Source organism: Peromyscus maniculatus, chromosome 10 (assembly GCF_049852395.1).
Source record: "Peromyscus maniculatus bairdii isolate BWxNUB_F1_BW_parent chromosome 10, HU_Pman_BW_mat_3.1, whole genome shotgun sequence".
Taxonomy (NCBI): domain Eukaryota; kingdom Metazoa; phylum Chordata; class Mammalia; order Rodentia; family Cricetidae; genus Peromyscus; species Peromyscus maniculatus.
In genome coordinates, this window is record NC_134861.1 from 6,989,650 (window position 1) to 7,009,382 (window position 19,733).

The 19,733-nt window shown below is 52.0% G+C and overlaps 1 protein-coding gene across 13 annotated transcripts in view; it reads right to left on the reverse strand.

Annotated features, from left to right (window-relative positions):
* Positions 1-4,679: 4,679 nt before the first annotated feature.
* Osbp2 (oxysterol binding protein 2) overlaps positions 4,680-19,733 on the reverse strand; it is a 159,348-nt gene continuing 144,294 nt past the window's right edge. For 6 of the 13 annotated variants that reach the window (XM_006972927.4, XM_076545814.1, XM_076545811.1 and 3 more), the window contains 11 exons: positions 17,237-17,429; positions 16,598-16,715; positions 14,991-15,045; positions 14,586-14,732; positions 13,302-13,547; positions 10,776-10,896; positions 10,420-10,523; positions 10,252-10,347; positions 10,000-10,175; positions 5,017-5,243; positions 4,680-4,857 (listed from right to left, as the gene is read on the reverse strand). In XM_006972927.4, the coding sequence (XP_006972989.1) occupies positions 4,715-4,857; positions 5,017-5,243; positions 10,000-10,175; positions 10,252-10,347; positions 10,420-10,523; positions 10,776-10,896; positions 13,302-13,547; positions 14,586-14,732; positions 14,991-15,045; positions 16,598-16,715; positions 17,237-17,429 (1,626 nt within the window). In that variant the 3' untranslated portion in view covers positions 4,680-4,714. Of the gene's footprint in view, positions 4,858-5,016; positions 5,244-9,999; positions 10,176-10,251; positions 10,348-10,419; positions 10,524-10,775; positions 10,897-13,301; positions 13,548-14,585; positions 14,736-14,981; positions 15,046-16,597; positions 16,716-17,236; positions 17,430-19,733 lie in introns of all 13 variants that reach the window. The other 7 variants (XM_076545805.1, XM_076545806.1, XM_076545809.1 and 4 more) reach the window with 2 other exon arrangements.

Below are 19,733 nucleotides of genomic sequence, written 5' to 3' on the forward strand. Positions count from 1 at the left end.
CTCTGCCTCCCAAGTGCTGGAGTTAAAGGTGTGCACCACCACTGCTGGCTTCTCTTATTTGTTTAGACCTGAAGTCTAATTGTCAGTGATTAAAACAGTGATGCTTGCTTGCTTCCTTCTTCCATTTGTGTGGAGTACCTTTTCCATCCTTCCATGCCCAGGTAGTATCTGTCTTTTATGGTGAGATGTGTTTTTTTGAAGACAGCAAATAAATATATCCTGATTTTTAATTCAATAGTCTATATCTTTTGATTGGGGAATTGAGACCATTAATAATTTTTATTGAAAGTTGTATATTAAGTCCTGTCATGGTGACTCTGTAGTGTTTGTTTCCCTATTCCTTTCTTGCTTATTCAGATGTTGCTAATTCTTTTCTGTGGCTTCACGTGTGTATTTATTTTTCTCTTCAGTCTGAAGGAGTTCTTCAAGGATCCTTCTGTAGAGATGGCTTTCTTATTTCATGCAGCTGTTTGTGCTCTCCTGGAACTCACTAAGGAGTTTATTTTTATCTTTGATTTCTTTGAGCATGCAATCAGTCTTTTGAATTCTTTGTCTGGGATTTCATCTAATTCGCCCTTGGAGGAGGTCACTGCTGTAGGATGACTAGTAATTTGGGGGAAGTGATGTTGCCTTGTTTTTCATTCATGTTACTTGTGGTTTTACATTGGGACTTTCATATCTTTTTTTTTTTTTTTTTGGTTTTTCAAGACAATTTCTCTGTATTTCTCTGTGTAGCCCTGGCTGTCCTGGAACTCACTCTGTAGACCAGGCTGGCCTCAAACTCAGAGATCTGCCTGTCTCTGCCTCCTGAGTGCTGGGATTAAAGGCATGTGCCATCACTGCCTGATTTGAATATTTTGAGTTCAGTCATTTGTTGTTTTTTTTTTTTTTTAAATCACTTTTATTCTTTCAGAGAGTATTTGTGTTGAATGGGTTGTTCTGGCATGGTCTCCCCAGTACACACCTGCTATTAGACTATTATCTGGAGAAAGTCATTATGAAAGACATGAGCCTGTGGTGAAAGTGCAGTCATAGGCAGTCTCCCGTGAGCACCAACCACTGAGGCAGCAAGGGTCACTGATGGGAGTATAATAACTATTAGTGACTTTGGGTTTGGGTGGAAAGGAAAAACCAAACTCAGGGAGAGACTGGTGGCTGGTATTCAGTTGAAGGAAAGGTGGGGGAGGGAACCGTGCAAAGAGGGAATGGGGGGGCAAAGTGGGGGACGGGGAAGCCTTGGCTAAAAGTTGGCTGAACAGAGAGGTGTAAAGGTCTGCAGTCACATGATGAACGACATCCCTGCTCTCAGGAGACCACAGAGGTCACCACACCCAGACCAACCTGTGTTCTTAGTGAGAGGAAAACAGAAAAGAGGAGGCAGGAATGAAAAGAAGCAATTCGAAAGGGTAGAGAGTGTGAATGCAATTTAGCCTGTGTCTTTTAGAAGTGGCAGCCTGACTGCCACTTTGGTGGCCTGCGTAGCTGTTCTGAGTCACCTGCCACTCTCTTGGGCCTTCTCCCTACTATCACGGGTGTGCCCACACTGCTGCGGAGGCCTTTGCTGCCACGTCTGCACCCCACTCAGTTTACTATGTCTTCATGCCCGTGTCCACTGGCACCCCACAGCGTGTCACACTAAGTGCTTCTGGGGGGGGGGGCGCTTCTGTCTCCCCTTGCTGGCTTGCTGTGCATCTGCAATTGCTCGACTTCTCTGCACACAGTCTTTCCAATCTCCTTCCATTCCGTGGACCACTGAGATACTTCCTGTCTCTACGGTGTAAGCACACTTTTGTTGCTTTTGTTCTGACTTCTTTGCTGGGTTAGCCTGGCATCTCACCCAGCCAGTTCGACGTTACTGTACTCTGTGTGCGCAGTGTGTAATTAAGGGGTACGGGCACATGTGTGTGCATACCTGTAGAGGCCCCACTCGCATGTTGCATGTCTTCAAGTACACTCCTTTATTGTTGAGCAGTGCTTCCCAGTCGAACCCAAGCTCACCAATCAGCTAGTCTAGCTAGCTGGCTTGCTCCCGGGTACCCCAGCTCCCATCTCTGTTGCCTCAGTGCTAGCACTGCAGGTCGCTGCCATATTTGCCCGGGCTTCATGAGTTCAGGGGACCCAACTCTGATCCTTCTGCTTGCAGGGCAAGTGCTTTATCTACTGAGCCACCCCCCAAGACTCCTTCATTTACTTTACTACTCCAGAAAGGATTTGTGTGGTCCAGTGATTTCAGGTTTTGAATGGGAGAATGAATCTGCCCGCTGTGGAGACCCGACCAACCCAGCTATCCATCCAGCTATCTATGGCAGCCCTGCCTTTTCCTTAAAAATACATTTCCTGGGCTGGAGAGATGGCTCAGAGGTTAAGAACACTGACTGCTCTTCCAGAGGTTCTGAGTTCAATTCCCAGCAACCACATGGTGGCTCACAACCATCTGTAATGAGATCAGGTGCTCTCTTCTGGCCTGTAGTCATACATGCTGTATACATAATAAATAAATCTTTAAAAAAAAATTTCCTACTCAGAGGGGCTTTGATACAGGGAACCAGAGCGTAGGTTAGTCTTTCTAGAACGTTCTGTTGCTATTCCTCCCTGTTCAGAGTTCTTCCGGTCCATTCCTGGCTCTTTGCATCCCTCTGGGCTGACAGTGTGCAGGCCTTTGTCCTCTCTGTGCCCAGTGTGGCTTGTCCCCTCCCTTGCCCTCTGAGTCAGGTCCATCCAGGGTTGCTTCTCCTGCTCACAGTGACAACTTTCCCAGGGATGGAGTGAGGCTGGAAAGGCTCTTTATGGGGCCCAATTGGAGCCTGCGGTGCAGATGGGGAGCCCTGGCTCTGGTGTCTGTGGTGCCCAGCCCCACCACTTCCCTCACTGGGAGCCTCTGGCCCATGGCTCAGAAGCTTGTGATGAGTTGCTTGGCAGCAGGGCAATAGATGTTGCCTAGGCCACAGTTGCTAGGCAGCATGGAACTCACCAGCCTTTATGGAGGGCTGTGGGGTCCATGGCCAGGGTGCCTCTACCTAGACATTTCTAGGAACAAAGAATAGGAGGTGCTGTTGGTGGCTTATGCATGACTTGTGGGGTGCCATGGCTATGATGATACAGAGTTGCCTCTCTTCTGGTCAGTTGGTGTTGCCTCAGTCAGTTGAGAAGTAGCTCATCAGGTCTTCCCCCTCCCCTCCAGACTCACCTCTTGCAGCTTAGGAATTGAGCAGAATAGAGCCATGCCTCCTCCCTCACCCACATCCCCACATGGCTGTCACCGTCATTAGCCACACTTCATCTAGCCACAGACAGATTCTGGGACAGGGCTGTGGAAAACTCCAGAACTGAGGCTTTTATTACCATCAGAAGGTGCTTGCTCAGCCTGCTGGGAAGAGGCACATTCCAGCTCTGAGGAGACAGATGCCCCTCCCCCTCCTCCCCCTCCCCTTCCCCACCCCCTCTCTAGAGTAGCATTATAAGGCATTTCACACTTGTTTTCATTTTTTTCTTTTTTAATAAAAAACCAGCCCTGGAGTAGAAAGAAAGGCCTTGCAATTACCTTTCCAGACCAAACTGAAGGGACAGGTTAGAGTCAGAGGGTCTGAGGGTCACATGTTTCATTTCCAAGGTTGGCAGGAGCCACTGGAAGGGGTACAAGGGGAGGGCGGGGCACAGCCAACAGGAGCCAAACTCAGACAGGCACACCCTGTCTTCATCATTTTTCACTTTCACATATCATAGAAATTTAAGCAAAATAGCTATTTTATATATATTTATATATCATATATATAAATTAGGCAAATAAAGATGTCAGGAGTGCTGAGATGAGGCACCCCTGATGCCTAAGGACAAGGCGAGAGGCCAGGTGTCTGGAGCCTGGGTCACCAGCCCAGGCTAAGTGAAGGGTTTGTTCCTTATTGCTGATTTGGGGGCCCTGCCTTTCAGCCCTTCTTGGCCTTCTGGGGGCTGGGGCACTGTCCCAGCATGGCCAAGGCCTGGCAGGGGCTGCTGCTGTCTGCCCACTTGGGGGCAGCCTTCAACTGCCTCCCTGCTCACATCGTGGGTCGTCCCTCCAGGGAGCCCCCCACCTGTGGAGGTCAGGCGGGCTTCCCACGGTCTCTGTGCATTTGAACTCCTGGAACTTGGACAGCCAGATACAAAACCTAGCTGTTAGAAGTGCTCCCCACTCAAAGGGGCCTGGCTTCCTTATGTCTTTAGAAGAGCGTTTCTTGCCAGGACAGTTTTGTGGCAAGAACGCACACTTGGAAAGCAAGTCTTCTAAGTGATGTGCTAAAAAGTTACTAAACCTCATCGTTAGAAAGAAATGGGAGTTGTTTTTGTTGTTGTTTTGTTTTTGTTTTTTTTCTTTTCTTAAAAAAGTCAAAAGAGGCTCCCTAGGAGGGGGTAGTTTCTCCCTGGGTTGGGGTTAGTGACCTGAGCAGCCCATGGCCCAGGCGGCCAGCCTGAGGTGTGGTAACCGGGAACTAGGGTGCCCATGGGGCCCAAGTCAACGATAACGGGCTGGCGACCTGGGGGCTGGAGAAAACCCAGGTCAGCCCTTACTCCTTCTAAGGTGGGAGCCCCCTTTAGGAAAAAGGAGTGTGTGTGTGTGTGTGTGTGTGTGTGTGTGTGTGTGTGTGCCCGTGTGCACAGGTGTGGTTCAGTACTAAATTGGGTGCATTAAAGAACAGGCCGAGGGCTGTGCAGGCGCTGTATTTGCCGCAGGAGTGGCTCAGAAGATGTTGGGGCACATGTGCCAGTCCTTCTTCTCCTTGGCCTCCCAGTAGCCGCCCTTGTACATGCAGGCCATCTCCCCGGTCAGCGGGTCCAGCCTCTTCTCGAACCACAGCGGCGTATAGCAGTCTGACTCCTTCTCTGCTTGGCAGGCACAGCGGGTGAGGGGCGCTGCCCGCTGCCCTGGCCATGCCGGGGACTCACCGCCCCTCCCCGTCTCCCGCCCACCCCGGGCTCACCCCACCCCTCCCATCCCCCCGGGGCTCACCCCTCCCCCGCCATGCTCTGCTCTGGGCTCACCATCCTCGCCGCCGCAGCTCGCTGCGCACGTCTCCAGCCGCCGTCGGCGGGATAGGCGCTGCTTCTCCTCCAGCCGCTGCTTCTCAGTGTTGGCCTCGTCCCAGCGCCCCTTCTCCATCAGTCGCTGGTCGGGCCGCAGGCGGCTGTCGGTGGGCGCTACACCGTCCTCCTGCTCGTTGAGGGTCAGGGCCAGCTCCGAGAAATAGTACATGTTCTCCGCGTTCTCCCTGCAGCGGCGACGCGGTAGTGTGAGCGACCAGGGAGGACCCTTCCCTGGCGGGCTCCTGCTCACCCCTCAGGAGCCCAGCCTGCAAAGCCCACCAGCTGGGTCGGACGCCCTCTATAGCCCTCACCTGGCATGATCTCACCCACCTGCAACTGCTTCGCTATGCGGGACTTCTCCGGGAATTTGTCTTTTTTTTTTTTTTTTTTTTTTTTTTTAAATCGGTGTCTGATTTATCAGCATAAGGTTTTCTCCTACTATTCTGTTTTTCTGAGCGCCAGGCACAGCCATGTCGGTTGTAGCTCCTTGGCGATTTTCAACACCCAGGTCGAAGCTGCCTGTGTGTTCATTGGTTGGAGAGAAAACTTTGTCCCTCTCTCGAGTTTTCTGCTTTATTACGTACCATATTCCTTACTACTTGGCTGGAGCTGCTGCTTCGGCTTGTTTTCGGCCTCGGGATGGAGGCTTATCTCATTGATTTTATTCCGTTTCTCTGGTGTGGTCCGCATTTCAAAGCTGCATGTCACTTGGACATCAGCTGAGTTGCAGCACTTACCAACCTTCTTGTAATCATTCAAGGTGTATTTGCCGGCTTTCATCACAGCTTGTCTGCCTTAGGATTAGTTGGAAGTAGCCATGTTTTGTTTGTTTTGTTTTCCTCTACGAAATTGCTCTGGACTCCACTGGTGCCTTTTTAGTACTTTGAGCTGTGTCCTGTGGTCCACCCTCTGGACAGGTTGCAGATGACTCTGGACTGCCCTGGTGCCTTTTTAGTACTTTGAACTGTGTCCTGTGGTCCACCCTCTGGACAGGTTGCAGATGACTCTGGACTGCCCTGGTGCATTTTTAGTACTTTGAACTGTGTCCTGTGGTCCACCCTCTGGACAGGTTGCAGATGACTCTGGACTGCCCTGGTGCATTTTTAGTACTTTGAACTGTGTCCTGTGGTCCACCCTCTGGACAGGTTGCAGATGACTCTGGACTGCCCTGGTGCATTTTTAGTACTTTGAACTGTGTCCTGTGGTCCACCCTCTGGACAGGTTGCAGATGGCCCTCGTGGGTTTGTGCAGCTGGGCGACACGGTGCTCTATGGCTGGCTAGTGATTTCTGTTGTTCGGACTTAGACTCCATGCTGTTGCTATTGTTTTACTTCCCATAACTCAGAGCAGCAAATCAAAATTTCCCTTGCTGGTTGTAACTCGGTCCCTTTCCTTTTCTATTTCGATCACCCTGTGCTATCTGTATCTTGAGGCTGTGTTGTTAGGTGCAAGGTCTGTTCAAATTGAAAACTCACTCGCCTGGTGATCTCTGTTGTTAGATTTTTGCTGTAGTTTGCTGTGACACCCTCCGGCTCTGGTGGGGGTTTGGGGGGGTTGCTTGGTTAATGTGTGGACTTATCTTTTCACCCTTTTGTTCCTATCTTTATTTTCTTCAAAATAAAAAAAAAGATTTATTTTGTATGTGAAAATTTTGCCATGTGCATGCCTGGTGCTATGAGTCCCCTGAAACTGGAGTTATAGGCAGTTACGAGCTGCCAGGTGAGGGCTGGGAATTGAACCGGGTGCTCTTAACCTAGCTCCCCTTTATTTTCTTATTTAAGCATATCTTTTGTAGATTAGCTGGAGTTTTAAAAACTTGTTTCAATCTTATACCTAGGCTGGAGCACTTCATGAAATTTCAGACTACACATTTTTTCGAAATGTCGGCGAGTTAGAAGTATTGTGTAGGCATAATGAGCTATCTTGGGGAATAGGACTTAGTCTAAACAGGCAATGCATGTGTGTTTCAGCTATATCATAAGCACAGCCTAAGGGTGGGTTAACACAGTGTACTTGCACTGTGACCCCTCAAGAGAAGTCTGCTGTGGAATTTCCCACTCAGTGTCAGGTTGGAGAATTCACATGAGGGGTTGGGTTCTGAGATGCTATACTGAGGTGGGCTTTGACCTTTTCAAAGCCTAGGCCAGGCCCACTCTCTCTAGCTCCCTCTCCCTCTCTCTTTCCCTCTTTCTCCCCCTCTCTCTTTCTGCTTGCTGCTGCCTGCAGATTGGGATGTAAACTCTCAAATACCACTCCAGCCCCGTGCCTGAGGCCATGCTCACCAGCATGACAATAACAGACTAAGCTTCTGAACTGTAAGCCAGCCCCAAGGAAATGCTTTCTTTTATAAACTGTCTCTTCAGAGACGCGTCATGGTGTCTCTTCACAGCAACAGAACAGAAACTAACATAGTCTTACTATGTACCTTCAGCTGGCCAGGAACTTACTGTGTAGACCAGGCTAGCCTTGAACTCAGAGCTCCTCTGCTTCCTGAGTGCTGGGATTAAAGGCTGCACCACAAAGCTCTGTCTTTGTGCTTGACCGTAACCCTGTGCCAAGTACAGGTACTGTGGATGTATTCCTTTTTTTTTTTTTTTTTTTTTTGAGGCAGGGTCTTATGTAGCCTCAAATTCACTGTGTAGCAAGTTTGCCATAGACTTCCTATCACCTTGTCCCCAGGTGCTGAAAATGCGGGTGTGCACCACCACACCTGGTGTAAAGGGTCCTTTTGGTCATCTTAATGAACAAAAGTACTCTGGTAGACTTAAGTGCATCAGCATTGCGTCTCTGTGTGTGTTAAGATACATTGTCATAAGGGCTAAAAGACGGTCAAGTTGCCTATAGTTTTACATTCAGAGTGCTACTTACTGCTTAGCAGTCAGGCAGACTCGATCTCCCGGGGAAATGCTATCTGGAGTTGATTTTTGTTACAGTGCACGGTGTGTGTGTGTGTGTGTGGGGGGGTGGTCCTTTCCTGTGTGGGATGAATTCTGTCTGTCCCAGACTCTTGCACTGAGCACTCTCATCCTTCCGCAGGGCTTGCTGTGCCTCTGTCATGTTTCAGAGATACATAAACTGATGAGGGCCTTTCCAGGCACGCTGTTCCATTCCACTACAACCTCAAAGTCCCGAGACTCAGTAGGGCAGGTCACCTTTTCTCTGGCCTTCAAAATGTCCTGGGGTCCTTATTGTTTAAAATAAATCGAGGGGCTGGCGCTGTAGTTCAATGGGTAAGAGCACTCAGCACCCACGTGACGGCTCACAACCACCCATAACTCCCCAGTCCCAAGTGAAATGATTCCCTCTTCTGGCCTTTTAGGGCATTGCATACAGGTGGTGCACAGTTATGCATGCAGGATACATCCATATATAAAATAAAAGTAAAAAATTAAAATAAATTGAAACACTGACTTCTTTTTTTTCCCTGAGGCAGGATTTGTAGCCCAGGCTAGCCTTGAACTGGTGATCCTCCTGCTTTAGGCCATTTTGACTGCAGCATATTTTAGATGGACGTGCTCTTTATCTCTTATCTTGACCACTCTATAGGTTCTTTTGACCCAAAGTCTGCATCTCTTTACTTCTAATTTGGGAACTTGTCCCCTGTGCTGGGACTGAACGAGGGCTTGTATACGCTAGGCACACTGGTGCTTTGCCACTGAGCTGTGTCTGCATCTTCAGGAAAATGGTTTAAGTTAATTACCTATTCTGCCGCCTTCCCATTTTTATTGCTTCCTTACTTCATTCCTGTGAGTCCAGGCAAAGGTGTTAGTGTGGTGGTTAGTGAGGGATGGCAGTATCCCCTCCTCTTTCAGTCAGTGGTAATGTGATCTGTCGGCACCGGCAAGATGCCATCTGGCTGTCTTTAGGCTCCTGTTATTGCTGAAGACAATATTGCTGTTGGGGTACAGGATATCAACAAGTAATATCTTCCTAAGAATATGGCTGCTTGGAGCTAGGCATAGTGGTACATAATTGAAATCCAAGCACTTGGGAGGTTGAGGCAGGAGGATTACAAATTTGAGGCTTGAGCTACATAGCAAGTCCCAGGCCAACCTGGGCTAAAGAGTGACCTGAAGGGAAAAAACCAAACTACCACTTTAATAGACAGGGAAAGTCCTCTGGTGTTCTCTCTCCAGCAGCACCTGTCTCCTGGGACTCTGGGCTAGGAGCACGCTAGATATGGCTCTCAACCTTGCTGTGGACCTTATGAGGCTGAGGACTGTCCAGGGAGTCTGGGGGTGAATTCTGCACAAGCTTTCATGAGGTACCCTGGAACTCCCTCAGGGTGACCAAGGAGTAGGCCTTCCCACTTCAGCTCTCTCTTTTGGCTTCTTGAGACAGGTCCTCACTGTGCAGTTCAGGCCGTCTCACGACACAGCCCAGGGTGTCTCACGACACAGCTCAGGCTGGCCCAAACTTGCATCCCTTCCGTCTCCACCTTCTGAGTTGCAGGTGTTTCTCCGTGCCTGGCTCCCAGCTTTTGCATTTATGCCACAACATGTTTCTTCCGACCTGTATCCCAAGGCCACATTTGCTCTACCCAACCTTGCTGTGGATTCTCAGTTTCAGTTATTTTTCCTTTGCAGAATTTCTCTTTTGTTTTCACTGTACGTTTCCCACCCAGTTTCCTGTGAGATGTTGTCCAGCTTGTTTTTACTTCTGTGGCATTGCAGGGAAGGAGTCTACCCTGTCACTTTGTTCACAGTGTCTACACAGCATTTGCTGCCACTGGTTAGCTTTAGGCCACGGACCGCCGGGCAGCCCCTTCTGCACTGGATGTTGGCCTCCTGGCCCTGCTCTCTGCTAGACTCAATTCCCCAGACCCCTGTGCTCCTGGCCAGGTGGGGCAGGGGTGGCCCTATGCCTGTCTTCTCCTTGCCCTCTCTTCTCTGCCTCTCTTGGTCCCCATTCCCCCAGAGCTGGCACTCTGGCTTGACTCACGGCAGTGGGTATTTCCTCCATAGCAGCTTGGCAGGCAGCGTCTGGTAGACGGTTTTTTGCTTCCCATCAGAGCTGGGGCTGCTGTGCACGATCTTAGAGTACTCCATCTGCTCGTCCCAGGAGCCTGACAGCACGTAGTGGGCCTTGCCATTACCATCACTCACCACTCCAGTCACCTGCGAACATGGCAGGACACATAAGCACCCACTCGGCTCTGGGTCCACTGGGGTTCCAGGCTGTGGTCCTAGTTACCTTTCGGGCTGCTTCTTTGGAGAAGTAGCTGTAGGGCACGAACTTCAGCTGGCACCGGTCCTTGGTCTTATGGTTCACAATCTCAATGTCCCCTGACTAGAGAGAGCAGGTGATGGTCAGTGACCAGTCCCTAAGCCATAGACCCCACCTCCCCAAGCACCCACTGACCTGGTCAATCCAGAGCTTGCCCACGATGATGTTGTGCACAGTCGAGGTACTCTTCCTCCACACGTAGTGATTGCCACTGGCCTGGAATTCTAAGTGGATGGCACCTGGAGGCCAGATAGGTCAGAGGTCATGGGTTCCTCATCGGTCTCTGGCCAGACCACCCACAGGCCCAGGGTCAAGAACACAGGAATATCTGTGACGCTTGGAGGGGATGGGGTATAGGTTAGGAGATGGGTGGGCAGTGGATGTGGGCAGTGCAGCCTCCCCTGGGGGCCACACCTGGCCTTTAGATATGCAAAGCCCTCCCTCTGAACCTGACCGTCTTCCCATCCTGGGAACCCAGAGCCCGAGCTCACCAAGTGGCATGATGGAGATGTATTTCCCCCGGAACTTGCTGGCGATGGTGATTTCCTGCCAGAGGCTCCAGCCATGCTTAGAGAACACGTGGTGGGCAGCAGATGGGGGGTGGTGGCTCACCTGGGACCAGACCAGCGGATGTGAGCACAGCTAGACACAGACTCAGCCAGGGAAGGACAGCCTACCCTATGTTCAGGATGCTTGGCTCCATCCTGTGTATCCCAGGAGTGGGCCCAGGCCACTGTTCCTCTTAGTGACCCTGATCCAAGGCAGGTCCCCAGGGAGCACAGTATCCCTAGCAGAAGAGCAGCCTGGCAGTGTCCATCCTGGGCTTGCCCAGCCCATGGAGTGTGGCATGAGTGAGAAGCCCTGCCTGGCTCTTGGGAAACAGTGGGGCAGGGGAAGCAGAGTTTGTGTCCAGGAAGTAGAAGGTGTTGCATTGCTGAGGTTTCTGTGCCCGCCTCATTTAACCCTCCTAGGTGTGGCAATCTGAAGGAGAATGACCCCCATAGGCTCCTGTGTTTGGACGCTTGGAACTGTTTGGGAAGGATTAGGAAGTGAGGCCTTATTCAAGGAGGTGTGTCACTGGGGGTGGACTTTGAGGTTGAAAGAGCCCATGCCATTGCTGGTTAGCTCTCTCTCTGACCCATGCTGGGGATCAAGATGTAAGCTCTCAGCTGCTGCTCTGCTCACCTGCCTCCCTGCCCTTACTCCAGCACCATAAGTTCTAGCCCTCTATTGTATAAATTCTAATCTGTAATTGTATGCCAAATTAAACTTTCTCTTCATGGTGTTTTATCACAGCAAAGGAAGAGTAACTAAGATGCCATGTATTTGGCAGGGGCACATAGTTCAGGCTGGCCCCAAACAGCTATACAGGTTGGGGACAGACTGGCAGAACCATATTAGCTGAGGGAAAGAATTGGGTCCGACTTCAGAGTGGGAGTCACATTAGTGTCTTGCCATGGGCCTTGTGTGCCCCCTACACCAGGGCCCCCAGTACCACAGAACACCCCTGACTGCTACCCCACCCCCAGGGCACCTGTCTGCTGGCTCTGTCCCTACATAGAGTGGCAGTGCCATCGACTCTTCATGGTGCCCCCTCTCAATTCCACAACTGCCAGGCTCTGTCTGGCCCAGCCTCCTTGCTCTTCAGGGTGCCTCACACAGTCTCCAGGTCTGTCTCTGTCCCTAAATTCCACTCAGGGACTCAGTGAGTCCAGTGCTCCGCCATGGTTATTGTTTCTGATTATTATTATTATTATCAGTTATTCCACTGATGGTACTTTATGCCTCCTGTGGATTGGAAGTAGAGAGACACAGCCTGTCTGCTGCCCTCAAGGATGGAGGTGCTGCTGTCCGTGAGCGCCGCTGTTCCCCATGATGGGGGTTTACACATTCAACTAGAGCAAGCCTTGTGAGCAAGTGTAGGGACTGAGCCCAGGGGGAGGCCCTGGTGCCTGTGACATTTCCACTTCCGTCTCAGGACCCCTCTTCATCCCCACCGCTCACACTCAGGCAATGGACTCTCCGCTGCCCACTCGTGCTCTTCATGGCTGCCTCAGCAAATGCTGTCTCTTCCTTTCAAAGTGCAGCCAGCATTTGGCTTTCCCAGCCTCGTTCACACTCTCCCAGATCCCGGGCAGAGCAAGCCCCGGTCAGCACGGGTGGGACAGATACCTGCCCGGCTGCTCCCTATCCTCTCCTCTCTCTTTCCCATCAGTCCTTCTCCTCTCTAGACTGCTTTCCTGACCGCCCTGCCGAAGCAGCCACAAGAAAGTACCACTTGTGACAAGAGCCCTGGGTCGTCCTGTCCCGGCTGGGCCCTCGGTGTCTGACCACGTCTGACACCTCCAGGGCACTCACCACTGGCTGAACGAAGAAAGGTGGGGTCCACGCCAAGGACTTTGAGAGCACCAAACCCCACATCTCAAGGGTTGGCACATTTTCTGATTCCTGTTTCAAACTCAGCCACTGAATCCTGTGCTGGTTACTGAGGTCACCTTACAGGTCCTTATAGGGCCCCGGGGTGTCTCTAAACTGGTTACTGAGGTCGCCTCTCACAGGTCCTTGCAGGGCCCTGGGGTGTCTCTAACCAGGCAGCCACTCAGGCCAATCGTGGAGCCAGAGCAGAGCGGCAGCACTGGCCCTGCGCACGAGGGCGCCCTGGCTCAGCATCCTGTGTAGAGCTGACTTATCTTCACAGAGAAGTGGTACGGGGACAACTGACCAGGGAAGCGTCCCTCCCAGCGTGCATGTCCCAGGCTGCAGCCTGTCACTTTTCAGCGCCGTGCTGACCTGTGTGCTCTAGCCTGGACTCCCCAGGGACCCCTCTAGAGGACCCAATACTTTGGCCCCGTTCCCTGGCTCCCTGCCAGCACCGGACCCGGCTCTGTCACACCATGCTCTCCTCCCTCGCCCCTCCCTATATCTAGGAGACTGTGGACCTGGCCTTGTCGGGAGGGGCCGGCCGCCCAGGTAGACATGAACTACAGGCTGTCTTCGGGTCCCAGGCCAGGCCTTACCTGCTCACAGAGGGAGCGCAGGCCCATGTCCTCCAGGCGGTCCAACTCAAAGGTCTCCCCCAGCATCGGGTTGAAGGGCTTGGCGATGCGGTGCACCGTGGTGGAGTAGGAGGAGACGGAGAAGGCGGCCACCAGGCACATCTGCTCCACCGAGCTAGTGCAGTGCACCGCCTTGTCCAGTAGGTGGTGGTACTCCAGGTCCTCGGTGAGTCGCTGGAGCATGGACAAGGGCTCATTGAAGTTCACCTGCGGGTGTGGCAGGGAGGTGGCCGTCAGAGCCCACCCCCCGCTTTTCTCAAACACTGAGGGACGTCCCTGCTCTGGTGGCACCTTCACAGTGAGGTTCCATGTCCAGCACGTCCTGCCTTCGATTTCCCCTCAGCACGTGTCACTTGCTGACAATGCCACTTGGTGCCACCCTGATTGATGATGGGCACTGTCCCTCTTCTCTCACGAGGATGTCTACTCCACAGAAGCCGTGGCAGCAGGCCACCATGTGACCAGAGCTGGCCCACCAGGCTCAAAGCCAGAAACAGTGGGTCAGGGCTCCACAGATGGGGGATGCAGATCCTCCTGGTTTGGAACCACGGACTAGGTGTTGTGTCAAGAACTCCTGTGCTGTGCAGGATGAGTGGGAATCGGCTCCATTAGCCTCAGACAAGCCAGGGTTAGGCTCCCCTAGAAGGGGAGCCTTTCCTGATAACATTGTCCTACTCTACCCTCCAGATTCATAGCGTGTGTGTGTGTGTGTGTGTGTGTGTGTGTGTGCGTGTGCACATGTGTACTGTGGTTCAGCTGGGCAGTGTTGACACAGAGACCAGAGATATGAAAGGACTCATGTGTTACCCAGTAAAACTGGCTAGGCAGGAGCCCCAAGCCCTTCCGTGGTGGAGATGACACTACAGCCTAGTGCACAGGGACCCCAGATGCCCTTGGATGGCTCTATGACCTTGCTGAGTCTCCATTTGCCAAGAGTGCACCAGGGACAGCCTCTGGCAGGAAGGACGGCCTCTTCGCCCCCAAAGCCTACTTATCTCTGCCACCCCCATCTACCACGTGAGGACAGAGGGGATGCTATGGGTCTTCCTGGGGTCCCCCAGCTATAATCACACAGAGCTCTCTGTCTTGGCTCCTTCCTTCGCAGTCTGAAGGTCCCTGTTCTCTGTGGGATCATCTAAGGAACACAAAGAATCAACCCCTCAGGTATTGTGGAAAAAACAACACCCCAGAGTCTCATGTGCCACATCCCAGGAGCCCCCGTGATTCCTGCCCAGAGGTGCCTACCGGCATGGGGATCCGGGAGAGCTCCCGGCCGATGCAGTTCTTCATGATGCTCCAGAGGTTAAGGCTGTAGTTGGGCTTATCAGGGATGCGGGCCCGCCGTTTAACTTTGCATGAATCCTTGGGCACAAAGGAGGCACCATCTAACACCTGCTGGAGAACCAGGCATACCGTCAGCAGACCACCCCCAAGTCCATGCACTTGCTCCTGACCCTCCAAGAACCGAGGGAAAAGCCATACACTGCTACACTGCCTGGAGATAAGGGCAGAGGCCACCTCTGCCTGCCACATGGGAGGCAGGTCTGGGACCCAAAGGTGGTCCTAAGCTCGTAGTGCTGACACCTCCCCAACCCCGGAACTGAAGCGCCTGGCCACCTCTTGGCTTTTGTGTGCTCCCATCTCACGTACATTATCTGCTGGGGTCCAGTCCACAGAGGTTGACCCAGTTCCACCCTCGGCTTTTCTGCAGGAAAGGAAGGGGAAGCAAGTTAAGGACAAATTCTGATATCCATCTCTAACCCTGCCTACCTTCTATCTAGACAGCGCTGAGGTACGAGGGTGGCCCAGAGGCATCTTTACCCAAGAGACTATGTCTGGCTGAGGGACCCAGGCAGTCATCTGGAGAGGCTCTACCCACCATGGTTGCTCACAGCATTGAAGTTCCATTCATTAGTACTCGCTGCCCCCTTGTACCCAGGACCAAGAAGAGGGCAACTGGAAGTACCGTGTCTGGAAGAGCCTGGTAGAAGCCCCATGGGCCCCTTTGTCCCACAGATATCAAGTGTGTCTTTATCTGCTTCCCACACTGGGGGTCCTCAAGTGCTGGGTCTGATGCACACCTGCTCTGACACTTGTGGGATAGATTTGCCACAGCAGCAGGGATGCCAAGGCTGAGGGCCCAGGCTCTAGAAGCCTATTGGCGGGCAGTGTGGGTCAGCCAGGCTGAGCTAGGCCTAGGGCCTCAGGAGACAGGCAGGAAGACCAGGGGATCGTAGGGAGCCCAGACCCCTCAGGGTGATGAGAGCAGGATGACCCTGGTTGCAGAACCATAAGAATCGATGCTGCTGGTGGTAGGTGGATGGGAGTTCAGATGGCCAAACTATGCTAGCCTTGGGTTAAAATGAGATACTGAGGTACTGTCTTTACCTTTTTAAGGTAGGAACTTGTTATGTAGCCCTGGCTAGCCTGGAGCTCACAATGTAGACCAGGCTGGCCTTGAACTCACAGAGATCTGCCTGCTGGGATTAAAGGGGTATGCCACCATATCTCACTTTTTTTTTTCTCTCTCTAAATGTAATGTTCCTGGGAAATAGAGTTTCTGAGCTGAAAGCACACTGGTGCTTGGACAGCCCTTTCCCCAGAAGACATCGGGACAAGGAAGTGATGGAGCATGCTGGTCCACGGAGCCCTCAGCAACAGAGCAAGAAAGAATGGCTGGGGCTTGTCACCAACCTGACCCCCTGAGCACAGCTCCTGTCTAGCCTATCTGCTTCCCATTTTCCTTCTCAGCTGTTTGTCTGTGCTAGCCACACCGTGGGCCTTCCCTATGCACCCGAGAAATGACTCCCTCACTGGTCACTACTCTATGTTAACCAGTGAATCTAGAAAAAGCCCAAATGAGCAGCCTTTTATGAAACAGGCTTGTCAATAGAAAACAAGACTGGGCATCTTGTCTGTTCCCAAATGATGATGCTGGAGAGGGTGATGGGCGCCTGTGCTGTTCTCAGAGCTGGGGTTTGCTGGATCTTTCCTTCCCCACTTTTCTCCCTCCAGGCTGGAAGTGATCCAGCCAGTACCCCTGCTAACCTCCAGGTGCAAACCATTCAGGTAATTTTTTAATGTAACAAAGAATAGAACATAAGCAATACTATATCTTGCCTGAGATTGAAAGACTACCCCAAATGTCCAGTTGGTCAAAAGGCAGGTGTAGCCCAAGAACCAGTCGGAGACACTGCCCCAGGGAGGGGGAGATCCCCTGGGCTAGAGCGGCCATCTCCGCTCACGGTGCATCCTACCTGTCTTCCTTGGACTCGGTGATTACAGTGATGAAAGATGCAGAGTCCTCCATGGCATCGAAGTACTCAGTATCTTCATCTTCTTCACTGTTCTCTCCTTTGGAGGTCAGGAAGCTTCCTAGACACGCAGAGACGCTCCGTTTACAGCCTCATCCTGACGCCGTCCCCTCTACCCCACTGGCTTTATCTGCCCGGCTTCAGACACCCCCGACCCCGATCACCCTGCACTGTGTCCACCCTACTTGCTTTGCTGGGATAGGGCATTTTCCTCCCAACTCACCACTGCTCAGACACTGCCTTCCAGAAGCTTCCTGGTTTGTCCGTGCTTGCCTAGCCTGCCTGCAGCCCAGCTTTCCTGCCCAGGGCAGCTGTGATGTCCCCTAGCCTGATGTTAGGTAGGCAGCCACCTGACACACGGGCAAACCCTGTCCCAGAGAGAACAGCTGGGCTCACTGGACATTTGGGACATGGTGGGTGGGGGCCGTTGCTAGTTGGTGGCAGGTATGGGGCATACAGCACCACAGCCCACAGTCTGTACTCTTCAGGACAAGCTCAAATGACACGAGGTCACTTTAAGGGGCAGGTCTATGGGCCTTAGAGGGCCGCCCGCCCACCCACCAGCCTCGCTCTCCCACGCACCCTCACTGAGGCTCTTGCTGGGGTCCACCGGCCCGCCGGGGGTGTTGCAAACGGCTCTCTCAAGGCTGTTATGCTGTTTGGCGAGCTGCTCAATGGTCTCCTCCAGGTGGGCGCGCTGCTCCTGCTCATAATTCAGAGCCTTCTGCCATCTCCGGCTGTGAATCTCCGCTAGTTCCAGAAAGTCCTTGCAGGCCTGGGAAGGATCAACCGCCATGTAAGCCGCAGACTGTGGCCTGGTCAGCTTACCTCAGCCAGGTTCCATCCGGAGCATGCCCAACCTCCAGTCACTGTCTTCCCCTATTGCTCATCGCAGCTAGGACCTCAGCTGTCTGCTGGAACATCCTTACTGGGTGCCAGGTCCCTGGTGGGGTCCAAGGCGGCCTTAATCTTGCCAGCATTCCCTGGCTTTGGTCAAGAAGGACAGTAAGCCACAAACTTCCTGGCTCAGAGGCTAACAAGCCTTGTTTGAAAAGAACCAAGACTGGCTGGGCATGGTGGCGCAGGCCTGTAACTCCATCCACACAGGAGGCGGAGGCAGGGTGGTTAAGTTCAAGGCCAGCCTGAGCTATAGAGTGAGTTCAGGGCCAGCTGGGTGACTTAGTGAGATTCTGTCTCAAAATAAAAAGTAGAAAATAGGGCTGGGACTATAGCTTAGTGCTGAAGGCCCTAGGTTCACTCTGCAGTGACAGACCCCATGGAGAAACGGGGTGTGGCTGAGACTGGAACTTTCCACCAAGTCACTTTATCATCCCTATCACATAATTCTGCTTTTTCTTTACTTTTTTTTTTAAGCACAGGGGTGGGGTGGGGTGGGGTGGGGTGGGGTGGGATGGGGTGGGGTGGGGTTGGGTGGGGTGTGTGTTTTGAGACAGTCTCACTATGTAGCTGAGACTAGCCGGGAACTTACTACATAGCCCAGGATGATCCAGAGCTCACAATCATCTCGACTCTGCTTCCTATGTGTACTGGGATGACAGGTGTGGGCCACTATGTTCCGCCATTAACACTTTTTGTTCTGGTTTCATTTCTGGTGCTGTGACAAAATGCTCCCCATGCCCTGCCCCACAAAAAAAAGGGGGGGGCTTTATTTGGCTTCCAACTCCAGGTTACGATTTATCCTGGCAGAGAAGTCACAGTGGTGGGGCTTCAAGAAGCTGGTCATACATCCACAGTAAGAGCAGAAAGAAGTAAGTGCATGGACGCAGTTCCTTCCCTCCTGGAATGTGGATGCTAACATGGAGTTGTGACTGCGAACCCACCCATGCAGTACAGTGTGACACCAACTGCAACCTGAAGAGGGCAGTTTCCTCTGAGATAAAAACCTTTCATCTTGGAAGGAAGCTCATTAAGACACAGGATGTTCATAAGGGGGTAGAACAAACATTCCAACCTAGAGAGACTCTCCTTAAGCTCAGGAAGTAAACAACTCAAAGGATTCAGGAAGTCCCTGAAACTGAGCAGATTCACTAGGCTCTTCCTTCCCAAGCATAAATAAGCAGTGAGGACTGCGAGAGATGCTCTTCAGATAAGTCTAGATGTCTGGAAGAGACAGAGGTCAGCCAAACTGCCTGGAAAGGACAGGTCTACCTGTTGAGCTTTCGTGAGCTCTCACCCATGCTGGTATGCACTTTTGATGATGTACTATCTTGGAATCATTTCTGCTCCTGTAAGTAACCGTTTAACCCACATTCCTGTAACTACCTCAATAAAATACACTGGCTCACCAAAAAAAAAATAAATAAATAAAAAATAAAAAAAAAATGGCTGTACGGCTGCTTGCTTACTTGGTTCTTACAGTTCAAGGATCCTTGCCTAGAGAATGGTGCTGCCCACACTGGGCTGGGATCTCCCCATATCAACTAACTCAAGACAATCCCCCACAGACATGCCCACAGGCCAACCTAGCACAGGCATTGAGACTTTCTTCTCGGCTGATTCTAGCTTGTGTCAAGTTGACAAACAATCTATCATCATACTGCTTGTAAGTTTGGTCAAGTCTGTGGCCTGTTATGCTATCCAGATTCTTTTTACATCCATGGGTGGTTCTACTATATCCTTATGCAGAAGGGTTGGCTCATCAGCTCTGTTCTCAGCTACCCCTGGAGAGGGTGGCCTGAGGTAGGGACCACCAGGCTTGCCCTTTCCTGGCACCTTTAACCCAGCAGAGGGCATGGCTCCTGGGCCCCACAAGCCTGAGTGTTCTCAGTTGTCACTTTCCAAGCGCTGCTTCCCCACCCTCGATGCACTAAGCCACCAGCCCATGCGTCATGCGTGTTGCACACCGTCCATGGGACATGGGAGCAGTGCAGTGCCATTTCAAAGGTCTGTCTGGAAGGACACTGAGGGTGCACTCTCTAGATATGACCTTGTAGGCCACCAGCTGCATCTGCCCAACCACCTAGTGCTCATGCCCTCAATCCCTGGGCTTCTCAAACCTTCCCTCCAGCTCAGCCCAGAAAACCACCTAGCTCCTGCTAAGGCCAGCTGCTGGCTTCTG